At 43.1% G+C, this 22,983-nt stretch overlaps 1 protein-coding gene and 1 pseudogene across 6 annotated transcripts in view; one reads left to right on the forward strand and one right to left on the reverse strand.

Annotated features, from left to right (window-relative positions):
- The window catches only part of CDKL5 (cyclin dependent kinase like 5), a 482,986-nt gene that overhangs the window by 78,823 nt on the left and 381,180 nt on the right, over window positions 1–22,983 (reverse strand). For all 6 annotated transcript variants that reach the window (XM_075335447.1, XM_075335445.1, XM_075335448.1 and 3 more), the window contains one exon: window positions 14,487–14,676. In XM_075335447.1, coding sequence (XP_075191562.1) covers window positions 14,487–14,676 — 190 coding nt within the window. The remainder of the gene's footprint in view (window positions 1–14,486; window positions 14,677–22,983) is intronic.
- On the forward strand, window positions 19,196–22,341 carry LOC142292402 (RNA-binding protein FXR1 pseudogene; annotated as a pseudogene).

Consider the following 22,983-nt stretch of genomic DNA (forward strand, 5'->3'; position numbering starts at 1 on the left):
CACAATATTACAGGGCACAATACTACTGGCACATTATCACAAGGATCAGCACAATACTACAGGGCACAATACTACAAGGATGAGCACAATATTACAGGACACAATACTACGGGCACATTACTACAAACATGAGCACAATACTACAGGGCACAATACTACAAGGATGAGCACAATATTATAGGGCACAATACTATAAGGATGAGGATGTTTTTCATGATTCCATAATTTTTTCCTCATAATTGAGTGATTTAATAATTTTTCCACCCGGTTTGGTCTTGAAAAGTAACCGTTACTGAAAAGTAACCGTTACACATTATGTTTCATGATTATTTTTTAGTGTTTCTTAAAGCCAGAAAGTTGACATTTGAAATTACTTTAGTTTTGTGCCATGTCTGTGATCTTCTTTTTTTAAACAAAAGTAAACAACTGAATGAACATCCTCAGAGCCAGGTGATTCCATAATTTTTTCCAGGGGTTGTATATATAAATTTAACTAAACAAAAAAGTGCAGATTTGTAATAATAAACAAGCAAAAAATGTTCAAAAAAGTGATCCAAAAAGTGTATAGAAAAAAAATCATGAAAATGGAATCATTAAAAACGGCACTTTGTCATGCAAATAATGCGGCCCCTCTCATTTTTTTTTTCTATATGCGGTCCATACACCCACCTGAGTTTGAGACCCTTGACTTAAAGTAGAATATACTTGCTTTACAACTCTTGATGAAAGAGCTAACTATGTAATTGTGTCTACAAAGAAACAGGAACTTTCTGTTCCCTTATTGTACAATAAATCAGAGGATTTGGAAAGATTTTTCCTTGGCTCTGTGTCATAACATACAATTTATGGCTCATCCTAAAATAATAGGTTTGGAAGGCAAGGAAATGGAAAAACCGTGTATTGCTAGGGTTCTTCTAGCAAGGAGGGGATGGATACACAACCTTAATGTCACCTTTTAAAATTCTAATGTCTGGTTTACTAGATGCAAAAAAGCAAACATTTTATTTAAAAAAGTAAATACTGCAAGGGGCCATTTTATTTGCTATACCTTTAGCAAACTTACAGAAGACTTTCATAGCAGAGAGATGTAAAATTACATATAAAAATATAGAAGTGACAAGAGTGTTTGATTTCAAAAAGGGACATGAGTGACCTTCACCCTTACTTATTGGTTAAAACACGATGTGGTATAATCGTATATTCATAAGCTTCAGCTGTTGTTTCATGAAATCTCAGGATTATAACGTAATATACAAAATTGCTTAGATCATTCTACATTATTTAGTTATATAAAACTATAAAGCATATAGTATATATAAAATCTTACTTAAATACAGTGGGGAAAATAAGTATTTGATATACTGCCGAAGTTTTTCCACCTACAAAGAATGGAGAGGTCTGTCATTTTTATCATAGGGAGACTTCAACTGTGACTGACAGAATAAAAAAAATTCAGAAAATCATATTGTATGATTTTAAAATAATTAATTTGCATTTTATTGCATAAAATAAGTATTTTATCACCTACTAACCAGCAAGAATTCTATCTCTCACAGACCTGTTATTTTTTTCTTTTAAGAAGCCTTCCTACTCTGCACTCATTACCTGTATTAATTGCACCAGTTTGAACTTGTTACCTGTATAAAAGACACCTGTCTACACACTCAATCATTCACACTTCAACCTCTCCACCATCACCAAGACCAAAGAGCTGTCTAAGTGCACCAGGGACAAAATTGTAGAACTGCTCAAAGTTGGGATGGGCTACAGGACAATAGGCAAGCAGCTTGGTGAGAAGGCAACAACAGTTGGTGTAATTATTAGAAAATGGAAGAAACATAGATGACTGTCAATGACTGTCAATCTTACTCAGTCTGGGGCTCTATGCAAGATCTCGCCTCATGGGGTAAGGATAATTCTGAGAAAGGTCAGAAATCAGTCCAGAACTACAGGGGAGGACCTGATCAATGACCTGAAGAGAGTCTCAAAGATTACCATTAGTAAAACAATACAATGTCATGAATTAAAATCCTGCAGGGCACACAAGCACATGTCCAAGCCCCTGCTCACGGCAGCACATGTCCAGGCCCGTTTGACGTCTGCCAATGACCATCTGTATGATCCAGAGGAGGTGTAGGAAAAGGTCATGTGGTCAGTTAAGACCAAAATAGAACTTTTTGGTATCAACTGCACTCGCTGTGTTTAAAGGAAGAAGAAGAATGACTGCAACCCTATAAACAACATCCCAACTGTGAAGCATGGGGGTGAAAACATCCTAACTTGGGGGTGCTTTCTGTAAAGGAGACAGGAGGACTGTACCGTTCTGAAGGGAGGGTGGATGGGGTCATGTATTGCAAGATTTTGGCCAACAACCTCCATCCCTCAGTAAGAGCATTGAAGATGGGTTGTGCTTAGGTCTTCCAGCAGGACAATAACCCGAAACACACAACAAGAGTAACCAAGGCGTGGCTGCGTAAGAAGCATTTCAAGGTCCTGGAGTGGCCTAGCTAGTCTCCAGACCTGAACCCAATAGAAAATCTTTGGAGTGAGCTGAAACTTAATGATGACCAGCGACAGCCCCGAAACCTGAAAAATCTCGAGTAGGTCTGTATGGAGGAATGGGCCAGAATCCCTGCTGCAGTGTGTGCAAACCTGGTCAAGAACTACAGGAAATGGCTGACCTCTGGAATTGCAAGCACAGGTTCTGTACCAAATATTAAGTTCTGTTATTCTATTGTATCAAATACTTATTTCATGCAATAAAATGCAAATTAATTATTTAAAAATCATACAACGGGATTTTATGATTTTTTTTCTTTTTGTCACAGTTGAAGTTTATCTACAATTAAAAATTACAGACCTCTCCATGATGTGTAGGTAGGAAAACTTGCAAATTGTCAGTGTATAAGATACTTATTTTCATTACTGTATATGTGTGCGCACAAACCCATCAATCGTAACATTAAAACCACTGATAAGAAATTAGTGGAATAACATTGGCTATAGAATAGAATACTGTATATTAGGCAGCAGGTGATCAGAGAGTTCTCAAAGTTTTGCCATTTATAATGTACTAGCTGTAGTACCCGGAGTTGCCCGGGATAGTAACTGTCTTTCTGTCTCTCTCCCAGTCTCTGTCTGTGTGTCGCTGTCTGTCTCTCTGTCTGTCTCTTTCCTTGTCTGTCTGTCCCTCTCTATCTCTGTGTCTGTCTACATGTGTCTGTCTGTCTGTTTCTCTCTTTGCCCATCTCTCTCTTTGCCCCTCTGTCTCTCTGCCCTTCTGTCTCTCTGCCCGGCTGTCTCTTTCCAGGGCTGTCTCATTGCCTGGTTGTCTCTTTCCAGGGCTGTCTCTTTGCCCGGTCTGTCTCTTTCCAGGGCTGTCTCTTTCCAGGGCTGTCTCATTGCCTGGTTGTCTCTTTCCAGGGCTGTCTCTTTGCCCGGTCTGTCTCTTTCCAGGGCTGTCTCTTTCCAGAGCTGTCTATTTCCAGGTCTCTCTTTGACCGTCTATCTCTCTGTCTCTTTCCCCGTCTGTCTCTGTCTGTGTCTGTCTGTCTTTTTCTGTCTCTCTCTCTATCCGTCTCCCCACCAACATCTTATTACCCCACACATAAGCTTCTTATATTAACAGTTTATTTTGTTCCTATAGCAACCATTGACAGTTGCCATTTATAGCCTGTAGCTCCCACCTCCATTCAGTTTAATAGAGGCAGGATTTTTTGAGAGTAAAGCGGGCTTTACACACTGCGATATCGGTCCCAATATCGCTAGTGTTAGTACCCGCCCCCATCTATTGCTTGACACGGGCAAATCGCTGCCCGTGCCGAACAACATCGCCCAGACCCGTCACACATACTTACCTGCCCGGCGACGTCGCTGTGACCGGCGAACCGCCTCCTTTCTAAGTGGGCGGTCCGTGCGGCGTCACAGCGACGTCACTGAGCGGCCGTCCAATAGAAGCGGAGGGGCGGAGATGAGCGGGACATAACATCCCGCCCACCTCCCTCCTTCCGCATTGTGGCCGGGAGGCAGGTAAGGGTAGCTTCCTCGTTCCTGGCGTGTCACATGGAGCGATGTGTGCTGCCGCAGGAACGAGGAACAAACTCGTTACTGCTGCAGTAACGATATTTGAGAATGGACCCCAATGTCACCGATGAGCGATTTTGCACGTTTTTGCAACGATGCAAAATTGCTCATCGGTGTCACACGCAACGGCATTGCTAATGTGGCCGGATGTGCGTCACCAATTCCGTGACCCCAACGAGTTCACATTAGCGATGTCGTAGCGTGTAAAGCCCCCTTTAGTGTAAAGCGCAGAGTTAAATTTTCCTGCCCAAACATAGTCTATGACGTTCCCTGAGTCAGTCACATGGGGTGTCTGTGCAAAATTTCGTGATTGTAAATGCGACGGTGCGGATTCCTTTAGCGGGCGGACACGGACACACACACACACACACACACTCAGCTTTATATATGAGATGTTGAAAGCAAGAAAATGGGCAAGTGTAACGATTTGAGGACCTCTGACACTAATCAAGTTACAGGGTCACAAACACAGAGATAATAATATTTATTCACTTATAAAGTGCCATTAATTCCACTGCACTTTATATACATCAGCAATACTGTCTAAATTGGGGCTCACAATCTAAAGTCCCTATCAGTATGTCTTTGACGTGTGGGAGGAAGCCCACACAAACATGGGGAGAATATACAAACTCCTTGCAGATGTTGTCCTTGGGGTGGATTTGAAACCAGGACCCCAGCGCTGCAAAACTGCAGTGGTAACCACTGAGCCACCACAATCTTCCTCTCCCACAACTCCAGGAAATTGTGTTTCACTTTCTAGACACTGAAAAGCTGTTAGGAAAAGAAGAAAAGGATGCTACACAATGGTAGACATGGCACTGTACTAACTATTTTTTAGATGTGCTGCTGTCATTTATTTCTAAATAAAGGGGCACTCTGATAAATGTAATAAAATTAAATAGCTAAAATAATTAAAGTACATTTAAATGTTACAAATTTTACTAAATAATTTTATTTAGCAAAACAATAATGTTTAGTTAGTGCAATCAGGATTTTAAATACATCAGCTCCCAGCAGTTTCCCAGGCGTCCCACATCTTAAGACAGGCTGTGCATTTCTCTGTTCATTAAACCTGGCAGGATAAGCGGAAGACCGTTTGTATAGTTTATTCCAGAATCTCCATGCTGCCCTCCTGCCCTCCAATATATCTGTCAGTTTGATGTGATACATTTTCAATCTCGGTGTGCACTCTGCTCCTCTGCTTGTCCTGTCAAGTTTGATGAACAGAGGAATACTCATTCACGATACCTGCCAGGATGCTGCCCTCACCTGATATCTGTGTAAAGCAGACATCTTTACGCAGCCCGTCCTAAGACGTGGGATGGCTGGGAACCTGCTGAGAATTGACATATTTCAAATCCTGTGCACTAACTAATTACATTTTTGCTAAATATAGGTATTTAGTAAAAGTTGTAATAATTAAATGTACTTTATTTATTTTAGTTATTTATTTTTATTACATTTCTTGGAGTAACCCTATAATAACCTGGGTCGCTCTTGTCCTCATCCGCTCTAGTTCATCTATGTCCTTCTTATGCTCTTCTGGCTGCACTTGTGAAGAGACAAAATGATGTTCTTGCAATGAATATCCCTGCAGGGACACCGATGCACACACCACTGTGGCCAGACTGCTTGCTCCTTCGCCTCTCCAAGGCTGTCCATGTGCTCCCCTGATGTCTCCTGGTTTCGGGGCCTGCGCACCCCGCAGAGGTCTCTCAGCAGTGTGCTTAAGGCACCCATGCCTTCCCTGCTCTTAAAAGCCAGCACACTATAACCCGGAAGTGCCTCTCAGTCACAGGTATTTAAGGCATCCTCCCCCTAGGGGAGGTGCCTGAGCAATGTGTTTAGTTAGATAGTTAGTTACCTGCTTACTAGCTAGTTGTCAGGTCCTGTGTATTCTTTCACTGTTACCTGTCCCTGTGCCCGCTTTTCCATACCTGTCTGTACCTGCTATACCATCTGTATCTACCTACCAGCAGTGTATCGTGTCCCCAATATCTGTCCCTGTGCCCACTTTCCCATACCTGTCTGTACCTGCTATACTCTCCATACCGGCCTACAAGCAGTACAGTCTGCATCAGCCATTTTGGCTGCACCTGCCTGCACCAGAGACTGTACCTGTCCATACCTAAGCCTGTCCCTGCCCTGGGGGTCAGCGGCCACAGTACCAGACACTACCCAGGGAGTGGCACCTGGCATCTACAGACAGCCAAGCCCATCCTCACCATCAAAGGCTTTGGCAAATATCTAGTAGGCGCTTAGCTAAGCCCTTACGACATCAGGGTAAGCCTGGGTCCCACCTTGGTCCAGTGGGTCCACTCCAGCTCCCCCTCCCGACGACTGTAACAGTATCTATGCCTCTTTTAATGCATAACCTGATTTAATTTGCATAGGTAGCACATACCCAGTTGCAGACAAAAACAGAAGAGGTCCCTGTGCGAGAACAATATTTAAGCCCTTGGTAATCCAACAGCTCATTATAATACACAACTACACTCTCTTTGAAGGTAGAAGTGGGCCCCCTATTTTCTTGGTCTCGTTACAGCTGCCTGACACTGGTGAATAAAGATGCATTTGCTCTCCACCATTATATACAAGTTTTTTGTTTTTTTTATGGCAGCTTTAGGCTATGTTCGCACGTTGCGTTTTTTTCCGCCTTTCTGCAGCGTTTTTAGCAGCAGCGTTTTTGCGCTAAAACGCATGCGTTTTTGATTGCCAGCAAAGTCTATGGGAAAAGCAGAAATCCTGTCTGCACTTTGCTTTTTTTTCTGCAGCGTTTAATTTGCATATTTGTGGTCAAAAACCATGCTGAAAAAGAAGCAGCATGTCAGTTGTTTTTGCCATTTCTGCAGCGTTTCCTTAACATTGGAGTCAATGAGAAATGGCAAAACGCAACCAAAATCACAATTCCTGCGTTTTTCATGCTTTTTACCTGCTTTTCCACTGCGTTTTTGGCTCCAAAAACGCATGCTTTTCTGGACAAAAATTAATGGGTTCTAATGTTCCTTTACACACACACAATAACCGAAAATTTAAATGTTAAAAAATTATAAACTTCACCTATTTTTCTGATAAAATGTGCTTAACCACTATTTTTTCATTAAAATTGATAATTTCCCATATAGTTTTATTAAAAGTTAATTTTATACTTTTTTTCTCTTTTTTCATTCTTTTTGACTAATTCAACTTTATTTCTCAGTGTCTTGATCTAAAAAACGCATCTGCAGAAACGCAGGTGAAAACGCAGGTAAAAAGCGCTAAAAACGCACTAAAAACGCGGTAAAAACGCATGCGTTTTTAGCGCTAAAAAATGGTCAAAAGCCATTTGGTCAAAAACCAAGGGAAATAAAACGTGCAGAATAAACTGCAGGTACTCCGACGCAACGTGCGCACATATCCTTACCCGATGGTTTGCAATATAATTGTTTGTTAATTGTTTTTGTTACTCTTACCAACAGATGTTTTAATTGAAAAGAATAATTTGGGATAAAAACAACATTCTAGTCATTTTTTGTTGCATTTATTTAGGGAGCTGTGTTAAGTCATGTGTGCACGTTGCGTAATTACATGCTTTTACACTGCGTTCTGCACCGCAGCGTAAAAGCATGCGTCCTGCGTTCCCAGTACAATTATGTAGATTGTGCAAATTCCATCCGCACGTTGGTTTTTAGAACGCAGAAAAGTAACATGTCAATTGTTTTGTGCGTTCTGGATGCTTTCTCCACTCTGTCTATGGGAGAGGCAGCATCCAGAACACACGAATTCTGCAGGAATTCTGCAGACACTAAACTTTCAGAACGCAGCTTTTCAGCTGCGTTCTGAATCGCACAAGCAGTGACTTTACGCTGCGGTGCAGAACGCACTTACATGCGCACATAGCCTTAACCCCCCCACACACACACACACCTTCCAAAATAAGAAAAAAAACAGAATTCAGGCTTCGGATTTTTTTTTCTCTTTATGGTGTTTACCATATGGGTTAAATAATTTTATATTTTAATAGACCAAACCTTTACGGACGCCATAAAACCAGATGTATATATTTGATAAATTCTTTATTTTTAACGGTAGGAGAAGGGGGGTAATTTGAGTTTTTAGATTTTTTTTTACATTTTTAAAAACTTATTACTTTATTTTTTTAGTAACGTTTGGAAATTTGAACCTGCGATTCTTTGGTCAATTGTTCTATTAAATGGAACCTGTCAGGTGCAATTTGCACCCAGAACCACGAGCAGTTCTGGGTGCATATTGCTAATCCCTGCCTAACTGTCCCTGTATACACTAGCATAGATAAAGAGATCTTTTTAAAAAGTATTTCTAAAGATCTTTTATCCTATGCTAATGAGTGAGCGGACTAATCGCAAGGGTGTTGCTTCCCTTGCTAGTCGCCCCCATTAGCATGTTAGTACTCCCCTGTGGGTGTGCCAACATGCTAATGAATCCGTAGCGTCACAGGATGATCTCACTCACCTCTCTGCTGCCATCGCGTCATACGCTGGATTTCAGCTCAGTGCGCATGACCCCGGAGTTTGGGTCATGCGCACTACTTCAGTTTGAAGCTGGGATGCGTATACCCGGCATCATAGTGCGTATGATCGATGTATGGTGGTGTGAGCAAGGCCTTAGGCTGAGCATCACAATAATATCAAGATGGCAGCCACAGGTCCTTTTAACAGGTCCCCAGGTGATACGGTAATCTATAAGTGGCCCAGAAGTGCATATCAGGAAGAAAATGGAAGCTAGCGATCACATGCTCTGTCAACGACTCAGTTTAAATGCCTTGTTAGAAAGTGACAGCGGCATGTAAATGGTTAACAGCAGCAATGGGAACTTAGCTCTGGCTGCTGTTATTAAAAACAAATGGCAGAATCCATTGCATGTGGATAGAGTTCAGCTCCTGAGCCCTCTTCACCCTTGAGAACCCAGCATGGATCTCCTAGTAGATTCATATGCACTAAGAGATTAATAAATATATTTTAAATGAACAAATCATCAGGATTTTTGTATATAACCAAAAGCCAGTGCTATACAGACACAATCATGCTGATTCTTTACATACCTTTAGTGGTTAGCTTGGATGTTTAGGTTTTGAAATCCAAAAAAGTAAACATTTTAAAATCTGCAGCTTGTTGAGTGACAGCAGCTGAGGATCAGCTAATAGCTGGGGGGATATTCATAGTGATTCCCGCCCCCTGCCTGCTGTTCCTCCCCCTCTCTGTTATTTATGTTAATTTTACTAGAAAAACCTTTTAGTAATTTCTTCACTGAGATGGTGTTGGAGTTGGTGCCTGTGCATAGAAATTATCGGCGAAATCTTTGTGAAGATCGTGTGACCCCCTTGCTATTCTTTTCTTGCGGCTGACAGGGCGGCGCATGCACCCTGGCATATTCTGCTCTCGTTGTAACCGCGGAAGCATCCACCCACAATATCGGCACCAGATCGCACGGCACGGGGTGAGGTGAGATGAGTTCACAATGCAATCACCTAAACCCATGATGTCAGTGCTGCGTGGCTCGATCACGGATAGCGATGTCACGTGACAGTGGCTTCACGGGGTCAGGTGAATTAACTCACTTGCCCCTTTGACATCATTTCCCCTGCAGGCACACACACTGTGTGCGCCCCTTCGGTGAACTGGGCTCACCTTATGAGGTCTAGGTCACCGCAGGGAAGCACACGCAGTAGTGTGTTTGTGCCTGCAGGGGCAGCTCTCACAGTCAATGGGAGACGTTATGTTCTCCATTGAATGTGCAATTTACACGTATAATGATCCCCAATCATATGAAATTTTTTATTTTTATTCAAGTAAAAAAATTTTTACACCACACCATTATGTGCACATAAACATAACACTAATCAATTGTCTTAAGCCAACTATATGGCAACCCCTGTTCTTGAATATCAAGAACAGGGTTTACAATGAAAATAGAAGACAAATTGATACAATTTAAACATACATAACCAAATGCTGGTTCACAACAGGACACTGAATGTATAAGCCAAACTTAACTTGGTAGCTCCCAATGTGACTATGCTGGCACATTAGTGCTGATTCTGTGGTCACAGTCAATTATATTCATCCAGGAGTATCCACACAAGGCGATTATATTTGATGACGCCTGGAGGACGGGAGCATGTCATCAAGACAGTATTTACTGCAGTGCTGCTGATCTGTTTGTCTGGCGCCATGGACCTGCATACCCCAAATTATATTATCTGACAACCTCCTGATGAACCACATGCCTGTGTGGGGAAACGCGTCGAGGTGGAGACGTCTTAAATTAATATGAAATGGTTGGCGGTTCACTATACTGATTAAAGGACTGATCTTCCAAACGCCTTGTGTGGATACTCCTGGATGAATATAATTGACTGTGACCACAGAATCGGCACTAACGTGCCAGCATAGTCACATTGGGAGCTACCAAGTTAAGTTTGGCTTATACATTCAGTGTCCTGTTGTGAACCAGCATTTGGTTATGTATGTTTAAATTGTATCAATTTGTCTTCTATTTTCATTGTAAACCCTGTTCTTGATATTCAAGAACAGGGGTTGCCATATAGTTGGCTTAAGACAATTGATTAGTGTTATGTTTATGTGCACATAATGGTGTGGTGTAAAAATTTTTTTACTTGAATAAAAATAAAAAATTTCATATGATTGGGGATCATTATACGTGTAAATTAGACTACTATTATCCCCGGGACCCTAGAGGTATTTAAACTTTCTCCATTGAATGTGCCAGCAAATATGGGATTGAAGTGGGTACCCCATATTTGGATTACGGAAGACCTGGATTAGGGATTTGACAGAGAATGAAATTGGAAAAGAGGGCGTCTTTTGTGTTTATTTATCTAATTTCTATTTTGATGTCTTTTCAAGTTCAACTTTGGGGGTTTTTGTTCTAATACATTTTTTTTTATTACTTTCAACTAATGGAATTCGTAATGGGGGTGTCTGCTAAACACCCACCCATTACTAATACCAGGGCTTGATGTAAGCAGGCAAGTCATAGCTGGCATCAACCCCATTTATTACCCCGTTTGCCACCGCATCAGGGCAATGGGAAGAGCCGGGTTAAGCGCCAGAATTGACGCATCTACAGGATGTGCCACTTCTAGGGCGGCTCCGGCCTGCTATTGTTAGGCTGGAAAGGGCCAAATAACTATGACCCTTCCCACCCTAATAATATCAGCCCCCAATTGAATTTAAAAAAATGGGGGGACCCCACGCAATTTTTTTATTTTTAAATATATAATTTAAAAAAAAAGCATGGGATCTCCTCTTTTTTTCGTAACCTGCCAAGGTACCAAGGTACAGAAGAAAGCTAAGGGTTGCAACCTGCCGCTGCTGCTGTTCCTGTGCTGGATATGAAAAATGGAGGGCACCTCACGTCATTTTTTATTCTGAATAAAAAAAATTAAAAAAGCATGGGATCTCCTCTATTTTTAATAACCAGCCAAGCTACAGCAGATAGCTGAGGGTTGCAGCCTGCAGCGCTGCTGTTCCTGTGCTAGATATAAAAAATAGAGGGACCCCAAGTAATTTTTTTTTTTTTAAATATATAATTTAAAAAAAAAAACAAAAAAAAAGCATGGGATCCCCTCTATTTTTCATAACTTGCCAAGGTACAGCAGATAGCTGAGAGTTTCATCCCATGCTTTTTTTATTATTTGATTTATAGAAAAAAATTATGTGGGGGTCTCCCCATTTTTCATATCCAACACAGGAACAGCAGCAGTTACAGGCTGCAACCCCCAGCTATCTGCTGTACCTTGGCTAGTTATGAAAAATAGAGGAGATCCCACGCAATTTTTTTTCATTATTTGATTTATTCAGAAAAAAAAAATTATGTGGGGTCTCCCCATTTTTCATATTCAGCACAGGAGCAGCAGCAGCTGCAGGCTGCAACCCTCAGCTATCTGCTGTAGCTTGGCGGGATATGAAAAATAGAGATTTAAAAAAAAAAATATATATATATAGATAAATCTATCTATCTATTTAAAAAAAAAAATGACATGGGGTTCCCTACATTTTTCTAAAACAGCAGACAACTGGGGGCGGATATTATTAGGGTGGGAAGGGCCATAGTTATTTGGCCATTTCCAGGCTTACAATAGCAGGTTGCAGCCACCCCATCCTATAGATAAAATAAAATTAAAAAAAAACACACACAAAAAAATCCTTTCTGTAACGCTAGCGTCTGACTGCAACCAATTAAACGCGGGGACTGCTGATAGGCATGGGAAGCAGTGCATGTATATGAGGTTAATGAGTGGCACGAAAGCAGTGTACAGCCACGCAAAAGAAATGGTAAGTATAACATGCCTGCTTTCCCATTTTTTTCTTTATTTTTTCTTTTTTTATTTTAATTACCTGAGCTGCCGGACCGTTACCCAGAGTTCCCTGACAACTCCGGGCCCAGGGTTGGTGCTCGGGTACTTTTGAACCTGCGCGGATCTGGACTTTTTACAGTCTGGGTCTGCCCATCACTATTTGTAAGCCGAAATCAGGAGTGGAACAATTAGTGTAAATATCTAATAGATACACATCACCACTTCTGTATTTTTAACCCACTACTGGTTTTGGCTACAAATACTGACGGTAACAAATAGGGAGGATCGAATATCACAAATATTCAGCTCTGCGAATATTTGACAAATAGGTCGCTGCTATGCGAATATTCGTTGCGCAATGTAAGGCTATGTGCCCACGGGACTCTGTATCTGCAGATTTTTCTGCATCAAAATCCGCAGCGTTCCCCTGGAATCCGTACCTTTTTATAGGTGCGGATTTGATGCGGATTTGACGCGGATTTTGTTGCGGATTTTGCGATTTTTTTAAATTCAATTGAATAGGCAAAATCCCCACGAAAATCCGCAACAATAATTGACATGCTGCAGATTTTTCCGCACGAAAATCCGCACGATTTCCACTGCGGAAAAATCCGCAGCATGGGCACAGCATTTCCCAAATGCCATAGAAATGGCTGGGGAGTAGTTGTGCTGCAGATTTCTGGAAAATCCGCGGCTTTTCCGCGAGAAATCCGCGGCAAAATCCGCGCATTTTCCGCAGCGTGGGCACATAGGTTAAGTCTATAGGAAGCCCGAATAGTCGCTATTCGGCAACTATTCGGATTTCCCACAGACTTACATTGCGCATTGAAAATTCGCAAATAGTCGAATAGCGGCGATCTATTCGTCGAATATGGGCGTAGCCGAATATTTGAGGTATTCGATCATCCCTAGTAACAAACTCACCAAACACTTAACACGAGAACGTGGCCTATATCTTTCAACTTACAGGACATTAAGAATATGCCGATAAGTTATTGATGCAGATACTATGCATCACTGTTGTTTTAGTGGCATAATGAGGACCTATGCAGCTTTGTGTAGGCATTTTCAATGTCATAGCGGATTAAATCCAAAGTTATCTGATCCCAAATCTGCAATGATGCAATGAAACCAATATTATAGATGCAGAGTCTGTGTTTACACTTGTTTTTTTCTGTTCCTGTAGGAGCTCTGGTGTTATTGATGGCAAGATGTCTGTTATTCTAAGCTATGCATCATTGGAACCTCAATCAAAACTGAAGAAATCCCAAGCCAATGGGATCTTTCACTACAGCCATACTAATCATACACTAGTACACGTAACACACATATCTATCTATCTATCTATATATATAGATATATATATATATATATATATATATATATATATATATATATATGTATATATATATATATATATATATATATATATATATATATATTCAGAAATAAAAAACATACACATTGGCCCCAATTCATCAAAGCAATTCCAACAGAATTATGGAGTAAATTGCTTAGAAAAGTCCCAAAAAATTTTGCAACTTTTAGTGTTTTTTATGCTAGTTTCTCAAGCTCCACCAGCAGAGCTGGGTAGGTACGGTGAGGGGACAGTGGAGACGTGACACCACAGTTCAGACTAACTGTGATATTCTCTATGACAGAAATTTTACTCCAGTCAGGGGCTGGAGTAAGATTTCTGGCACACGGAGGCGCATGCTTCTTGACAGAGGCTTCTGATTCATAAAGGCTATGTGCGAACGCTGCATCTAGGAAAATCGTTGGTGTTGATGAATGACAGCCATTCATTACTGGCTAAATATCTGGTGAACACTGGGCAGACAAGTTTACCATAAGAAGACATCGTAGAACATAGAAAACTAGAAAAACTAGGGTTTTCTTGGACTTTGATAATCATAAAATGTCCATTAAGATGTACAGCGGAACTGGATATATAAAGCTTTTTGTTCACAGTACTTTGAAATAATAGAGCAAAAAAAAAAAAATTCTCAGTAGACATTCACCAAAGCAACAAAAATAGTAATTGACCACTTTTCGTACTTACCCGCATCCCATGGAAACGAGGGTTGCTGTAGAAAAGCTTCATTTGCTCTGAAGGAAGAGGTCCCAACACCTTCTGGATCGTGAAAAGTTGATCAATTTCACTTTCTCCAGGAAAAAGTGGCTGGCCATCACTCAGCTCTCCGAGGATACAGCCCACAGACCACATGTCAACAGCCTTCCCATATGGTGCCCTAATTAAAGAAAGAAAAAAAATATGAAGAACATAAATTCTCTGATGGTTTCTCACCCTTTCTTAATCTATGAGAGAAGGAAAGCATGCATAATAGGGTCTTAATATGACAAAGGTGAGACCTTGGGGATATCATTGTTCTCACCTGGGAAGGTTGTGTTAGGGGTACTTCACACACAGCGAGATCGCTGCTGAGTCACGCTTTTTGTGATGCAGCAGTGACCTCATTAGCGATCTCGCTGTGTGTGACACTGAGCAGCGATCTGGCCCCTGCTGTGAGATCGCTGCTCGTTACACACAGCCCTGGTTCGTTTTTTTTATTGTTGCTCTCCCGCTGATAAGCACACATCGCTGTGTGTGACAGCGAGAGAGCAACAATCCTGAATGTGCAGGGAGCAGGAGCCGGCGTCTGACAGCCTACGGTAAGCTGTAACCAAGATAAACATCAGGTAACCAAGGTGGGTACCCGATATTTACCTTCATTACAAGCCTCCGCAGCTCTCACGCTGCCAGTGCCGGCTCCTGCTCCCTGCACACGCTAAGCTAAGCGGTGTGCGCTGGTAACTAAGGTAAACATCGGGTAACCATACCCGATGTTTACCTTAGTTACCAGTGTCCGCAGCTTCCAGACGCCGGCTCCGTGCAAGTGCAGTGTCGCTTGCACATCGCTGCTGGCAGGGGGCTGGTCACTGGTGAGATCTGCCTGTTTGACAGCTCACCAGCGACCATATAGCGACGCAGCAGCGATCCTGACCAGGTCAGATCGCTGGTGGGATCGCTGCTGCGTCGCTAAAGTGTGACGGTACCCTTAGACACAACCACTGGTAAAAACTTCAGAGCAAGCTGGACGGATTAAAAAGTTGCGCTGCTGTGGGACAAAGATGAATGCAGGATTTTCGATATGTGACTTAATTTGACGAGTTTCAGAGTAACCTTCTTCATCGGGATGAATCCTCATGAAGGAGGTTACTCCAAAACATGTCAAATAGAGTCACAAATCGAAGATCCTGCATTCATCTTTGTCCCATGGCAGCACAACTTTTAACCCTTCTAGTTTCCTTTCTTAAAGGGAACCAACCACAAGGATTTTGCCATATGAAGTAAAGGCAGTGTCATACTGGCACTAAAATGCTGAATCCAAGCATACCTTTTGTTTAAAGATCGGATGTTTGATTGCTGAAATATCTTTAATCAAATTTGCAGAAATTAACTGCACTTTGATTGCCGTGTGCATCGGGGACGGGCCTTTGTGGGTCGGGTCCTCAGCGTATATTACTCCTTTTGCGTCTTTTATTGTTTTATTGTATGCCCGCTTTTCCTTATTTAAATATAGTGCCACACCACTATTGCGTGCAATACAAGACGTAGGAGAAGGAATATACATTGAGGACCCAACCCACAAAGGCCCGCCCCCATGCACACGTCAACCAAAGTGCAATGCATTTCTGCAACTTTGATTAAATATATTTCAGCAACCAAGCATCCGATCTTTCTACAAAAGGTATGCTTGTAGTCAGCATCAGAGTGCCAATATGGAACTGCCTTTACTTCATACAGCAAAATCCTGGTGGTTGGATCCCTTTAAGCTAAACAGCCTTCAAAGGAGGAAGACTTGTGTTTTAGTAAAAACAGGGTCAGAAAGATTTTTAAAATATTAGATCCTGTTGTAATAATTTATCCACCATTTTCTGGGTTATTAAAAGACATTTAATGAATCAGGAATGAAAAAACTGTTTGAGCAGTGTAAGGATGCAATGTGGTAGATGGCCGGTATGTGTCACAGAGGGGGAAATCCTCTGCGATCTGAACCTGGAATGTTTCTCTGGGACTTGTAGTTCCATGAGGATTGTTGTACACATTCAGGGCTGGGTTCATGGGATGGTCAGAAGTGATGGGCGGGACTGACCATCCACATACCTCCCATACGTAGGTGTCTCATGGGATTTAATGGAGCTGTCGTTTGTCACATGATCTCTGTGTGCTGGTGGGAGCCATCTTGGTTGGAGCACATGTGCAGGAGATCCTGTGCATACAGAGCTAGTGAGGGCTCTGAAATGTCAGGGAGCTGCAGAATCCTCTGAGGCTGTGAGGAATTGGAACGTGTACAAGGGCCGGGATGTTGAGCCCAGTGTGAGAGTCTCCCTGGACTGGATGGAGGCAGACTGACAGCCTGCAAACCTACTGGCAGGTAACACCCCACAAAGGTGGACTTTACTGGCTGATGCCAGAGAATGAACTGTATGAACAATCAGCAGTTTAAACAGACAGTAAGACATTGTCCTGCGGGAAAGTGGCTGTGGCCCATTACACTGCGTGGTTTATGAGGATGTGAATAAATCACCGAGATTCTTTAAGTGACAAAGTGCTTGTGTGTGTCTTGATCCCGCTGCCAGACGTGTGCCCCAAGACGTTCAGGGCCCAGGTCGTCACATTATGTTGGAGAATGCGGGCATATGGCCTGGTTGCTAGGGGCAACGCAGCCTGGTTGCTAAGGGCAACGGCCTAGGACATATTCCTGTGAATACGGACTGCTTGCTGTGGATCGGCGGGTCCACGAAAAAAAATTTTTTGAAGCGGTTTGCGGTGGATCGGCGGGTCCACGAAAATTGACGGCGCACTCAAGCAGCTTGTGGTGGATCGGCGGGTCCACGAAGTTCCGGGAAAGCTGAGCGACCATGAGTGGAGCCGCAAGCCTGGACGTTATGGAGGAGCTGTAACAGTTCCTTGTGTGTGGACAGCAGGAGCTGTCAGTGCGCAGAGATGTGGCAGCAGTGGACCAGTTTGTGAGTTCCCTTCTGGGGCCGGTACGGGCACAGGGTACCCAGGGAGATAAAGGGGAACGGTGTGAACTGGGATTTAAAGACACTGCAAGGGAGCCACAGAAAGCCCATAAGGGGGTGGAGTCCCATAAAGGGGTGGTTACCCATAAGGGGATGGAGTCCTATAAAATGGTGGATGCCCAAACGGGGGAGGAGTCCCAGAAAGCGGTGGTCCCCCAAAATGGTGCAGAGCATCCCAAATCCAAGGGTGAAGTGGCGCAGATGGACTTTAGCCAGGGAAAATAGTGTTCATGCTACAAGTGTCCGGTTTGCAGTATAGACCACCCATCCGACGAGAAGCCACGTCTGTGTTCCGTGGAAGTGGATGGGGAATCTGTAACAGGAGTCGTAGACTCAAGGAGCTTGGTGACCCTGGTGAGGGCCACCTCTGATGTCCACTTGATTCCAGGAAGGAAGATCCACGCCGGCTGCACCCACAATAATGAGACAGAATACCCGGTATCCAGCGTGGTCATTAAGACAGCCAGGGACAGTGGTTCTCATGATGTTGGTGTAGTCTCAGATTTACTGCACCCAATTATTATAGGCTGGGACTCTAAGTTATTTGTGCACTTGTGGAAGCAGGGGGACGTATCCGGTTGCTTGTGTAAGAGCCAGAACAGCCCAAAGGAAACCCTAACACATTGGGTGGTGAAACGGGGTCCTGGTTGTGGAGTTATGTGTGGTAAAGAGGAGATAGTACCTTCTAAAATTGACTGTCCTAAGTTAGGGGTGACCAAAGAAAATGGACGGACCCAACTTAGTGACATAAGGACTAAGGGAATAACCAATAGTGTGACCGTTAAAAACGGGGTAGCTCCAGAAAGGGAGGCAGATATCTGGTTAAGTGGGGACATGATAGTCCAGGACGCCAGGGGGACTATCTGCACAAGAGAGTGCAGTGAGGTACAGACAATTGAGAAGGGTAAAACCTCCTCCAGACGCCGGAGACGTAATAAGCGCCAAAACCTCGTGCAAGGTATACCGTCTGAGGGTGCAGAGAAAGTGAAGTACCTGGTCGAGGAAAACACGTTTCCAGTAGCAACTGCTAAGGTAGAGTCAGACAGCGATGTCCTACACAAGAAAGAGGTATCAGAAACTGAACTGACACATTGTAACGACAGACATCAGCAGGGTGAAATGTCAAAAAATGAGCCAACCAAAGCAGTAATGGTGGTGTCTCCTATAGATTCCAAGCATGAAGCAGAAGGTCTGTCGGACGAGCGCGCTGTAGGAGGTGAAATCCTAGAGGGTAATACAGGACAAGGAATCCTGGAGAAAGTTGAAGTACAAATCCATAGAGGTCATGGTGAGCAGACCGGTAAATTACCCAGTGTTGGGGTGATGAACGGTGAAAATGGTGCCAAAGTTCTAAGAGGAACAGAGTACCACGCTAAAGGGTGTGACACCCTTGCAGGAAAAAACAGGACTGAAGGTGACACTGCAGAGACCCGCAAGGAAGTTGAAGGTAATGCAGTGAAGACCCAAGAGACAGCTGGTGCTGCAAAAGTGAAAAGAGTCTCTGATGAGGTGAAGTCTGGACCAGAGGTCTTATCAGGAACTGACAGCCTGAGTGACCTGCCTGGTAAGACCAAGATGGAAGACATAGAGATTGTCTTGGTTAACAACAATAGCAAACCCAAAGGCTCTGAGGCTGGAGCTGAACCGGAGGAGTGTGTAACTCAAGAGGTGGAGCCGTGCATGAGAGAAAAAGATAGATGCAAGAGACCAAAGGAATGGTCTAATTTCCTTGAAGGTCAAGAAACCTGTCCATTCTTTAAGTGCATGGTAGATGTGCCCGAAGACCTAAGAAAAGCCTGTGCCCATAAGTCGATGCATGAGACGTTTAAGAAGGCTGTAGGGGCCTGTGAGGTGTATTTTACCCCAGAGACTTGTCGGTTGGTGGTGTGCTCTGCAAGTAATGTCACAAAGAAGCGAGTGGCTATCCTGAGTGACATGCACCTGCAGTGTCTTCGCACGAAATGGCTCATCTCGGCACAGATGGAAGAAGACACCAGGCGCTTTGAGTGTATGAAGCAGCTCACTGCAGAATTTCAGGAAGTTGTGGTGGTGAAGAAATCATTAATTGGGCTCGCATTAAGAGCGCTGAAAAGTAACATTCAGCAAGCTAGGAAGGTTCCAGGTATTACAGCGATTGAATTAGAAGAACACAGTGGAACATTCCAAATCTATGGGAAAACTGAAGAAGCAGTGAAAACAGCTCGAAGGCTGTTGGACTTTGTGGAAGAGGTCACACAAGTGCCCAGAGAACTTGTCAAGAAACTGATTGGCAGAAATGGAAGAGTCATGCAGGAGATGGTTGATACATCCGGTGTGACGAGAGTAAGACTTAAGGTTTATCATAAAGCCAGGTTACCCTGTGAAGTTGGTATGGTTCCATGTGTCATGGCGGGAACAAAGGAGTGTGTTGAAAATGTACGAGTTCTCCTAGAATACCGCCTGGGATACCTGGAAGAACTAAAGCAAATGGATCTTGAAAGACAGAAGATTGCAGAGAAACTTTGTCAAGTGAGTTTGAGGTCACGACCGCTTTCGGGCCAGGGCCCAGAGAAGAAGTGTGGTCCACCTGATGAACGTCTTGCCTTCACTGGCAAGGAAAGTAGGTCCTGTAGGGAAAGGAGCCAAGGTCATAGAAGACCTACGTATAAATCAGGCTATGGCACAGACTCTGAAGGGTCCAAGCCCTCTAAGACAAAATCTAAAAGAAAAGACGGAGGGAGTGACTGGTCCATAGCCAAAACTGGTGGTGGGAAAAGGCGGAGATGGAAAGGTGACCTAAGACGTCATGAGAGAAGAGTCCATAGTAGATTGGCAAACAGAGAGTGTGCAGGGTCTAGTTATGGGAGATCTCCTGTCGGCTCGGTTGTGAGGTACCTGGACAATAGCCCCTCTAGTGGACTGGTTAGCGCAGAGTCAGGCCGCACGGTAGTTTTGACTGATGGGGTGTCTCACTACCACACTGACCATTGGAGACAGTTATGGAACGATATGTCGGACCGGCGGACGTGTCTGAGAAGAGGGTTCACTGAGGAGGGTTTGTTGACAGTGGCAGATGGTCGGTCAAGAGCGGAAACTCGAAGTTTTCATAGAGGGCCCATTCGACTGGTAGGGTATGGTTTCCCTAATGCCCTGTCTCAGGGTCCCTGTAGGTTGTCGAGTGTTCCACCCTACAAGTTGGAACAGAGGGGGGGGATATGTAAGGATGCAATGTGGTAGATGGCCGGTATGTGTCACAGAGGGGGAAATCCTCTGCGATCTGAACCTGGAATGTTTCTATGGGACTTGTAGTTCCATGAGGATTGTTGTACACATTCAGGGCTGGGTTCATGGGATGGTCAGAAGTGATGGGCGGGACTGACCATCCACATACCTCCCATACGTAGGTGTCTCATGGGATTTAATGGAGCTGTCGTTTGACACATGATCTCTGTGTGCTAGTGGGAGCCATCTTGGTTGGAGCACATGTGCAGGAGATCCTGTGCATACAGAGCTAGTGAGGGCTCTGAAATGTCAGGGAGCTGCAGAATCCTCTGAGGCTGTGAGGAATTGGAATGTGTACAAGGGCCGGGATGTTGAGCCCAGTGTGAGAGTCTCCCTGGACTGGATGGAGGCAGACTGACAGCCTGCAAACCTACTGGCAGGTAACACCCCACAAAGGTGGACTTTACTGGCTGATGCCAGAGAATGAACTGTATGAACAATCAGCAGTTTAAACAGACAGTGAGACATTGTCCTGCGGGAAAGTGGCTGTGGCCCATTACACTGCGTGGTTTATGAGGATGTGAATAAATCACCGAGATTCTTTAAGTGACAAAGTGCTTGTGTGTGTCTTGATCCCGCTGCCAGACGTGTGCCCCAAGACGTTCAGGGCCCAGGTCGTCACAGCAGTTATTACAGTATATTTATTTACCTAATGCACAGAAGTCTTGAGTCATCAAAGTGTTTATACCAAAAAACTGGTGTAAACACAAAAATCGCAATCTTTTTGTGTAATGTAAAGTGGGGCAAAAATGTTGAGACTTTTGGCGTGTTATTGCCAGTTTCAGGCAGCTCTCTAAAAATAGTTAGAGCTGGGGAAGAACCTGGATGTGGCTCCGCAAAAATGGGTCTGCCCCATTGCCTTCATATTTCTAATTCTCTATTATTTTTCCTTCTTACTCAATTTTTTTGCCTGAATATTTCACTAGTACAGAACTATAATATGACTACATAATCATGAACTGTTTTTAAAATCTCGGCAAAGCAGTCAACCCAAAAAAGTTATTTACTGTGACTGTTATAACACAGTTTGTCAAACTTCACACGTGTATAGCAGAACTGGGTATAAATGCTGCGTTAGAGGGATGTTACTTAAGCCGTACTTTCAAAGGTTCTTAAAAGGTGCAATTATACAGTATGTAACAAACACTGAAGCAAAACTGGGTTAATTAAATTAGCTTATTCCTGCTTGAAGCAAATGCTTGTTCTACTTTCTAAAGAACTGTTGAAACATTGTTCTATCCCCATAAGAGCTGAATCCAGGTGACTGCTCACCGCGCATCTCTACCATTCCCGATACGTGCTATAAAAAAAGTCAATAAAGATAATGGGGTGAAACGTACTTGTGCTAAAAAGCAGACAAACAGGAAACGGCTATCTATTGTGAAGGAGAACATGCTGTAGACACGTGTATTGTTATCCTCTATGGCAAAGCTTCACGACAGCTACCTGCTATTACTCCATTAGATGTCTTTTTCTCTATTACTTCTTTGTATTCCACATTGTGCATTAATTTACCAATTTATAACTCTTTACTTATAGCCAATAACGCTCCACAGGATCTCTGAGCTTTCATATAGTCACCCCAAGTAGTACAATCATGACCAAGCTTCCGAAGGGGAAGACAATGGTAAATGTATCTTCACATCTTCATTCATTTCTCACTTTTTTTTAACAAAATTAACATAGAATCACCTTGAAGACAAACGTACTTCATCACTGTGATAACAATCTAATGAAGAGATAGAGAAAATGCTAATTAATTTGCTATTTTTTGGAATAATTCCCAGACTGAAATGAGCCATGCGGGCAGAATATCTGGCTCTTCTGGACATGCCAATTATTTTAGTGAATTTTAATATTTTCTTTTTATATTTAATGATTCCCGGAACTACGGAAAGGGAACAGACCTCAGGAAACCAGGTAAAAGGTAGTGCTTAATGGTTTGAAGCAACAGGAAATGTTCCACTAACCATGAATATAAATAGGGATTATTACTGATTCGTTAAAAAGCCCTACTTTGCATCACTGACCAAGCACTTCTATGTTTACCGCAGGCAATTTTAATTAATCACATGGGTTAACAAGCATTTAGAGCCAGAATGGTCCATCAGAGAATCTAGAGGATCCAGTGGTGAACTCAGGCTCTATCAAAATAATGAGCGCCAACAACGGTGCTCCAAAACTTCAGCGGAAGAAAAGCCCATGTG

The sequence above is a fragment of the Anomaloglossus baeobatrachus genome, chromosome 2, assembly GCF_048569485.1.
Source record: "Anomaloglossus baeobatrachus isolate aAnoBae1 chromosome 2, aAnoBae1.hap1, whole genome shotgun sequence".
Classification (NCBI taxonomy): domain Eukaryota; kingdom Metazoa; phylum Chordata; class Amphibia; order Anura; family Aromobatidae; genus Anomaloglossus; species Anomaloglossus baeobatrachus.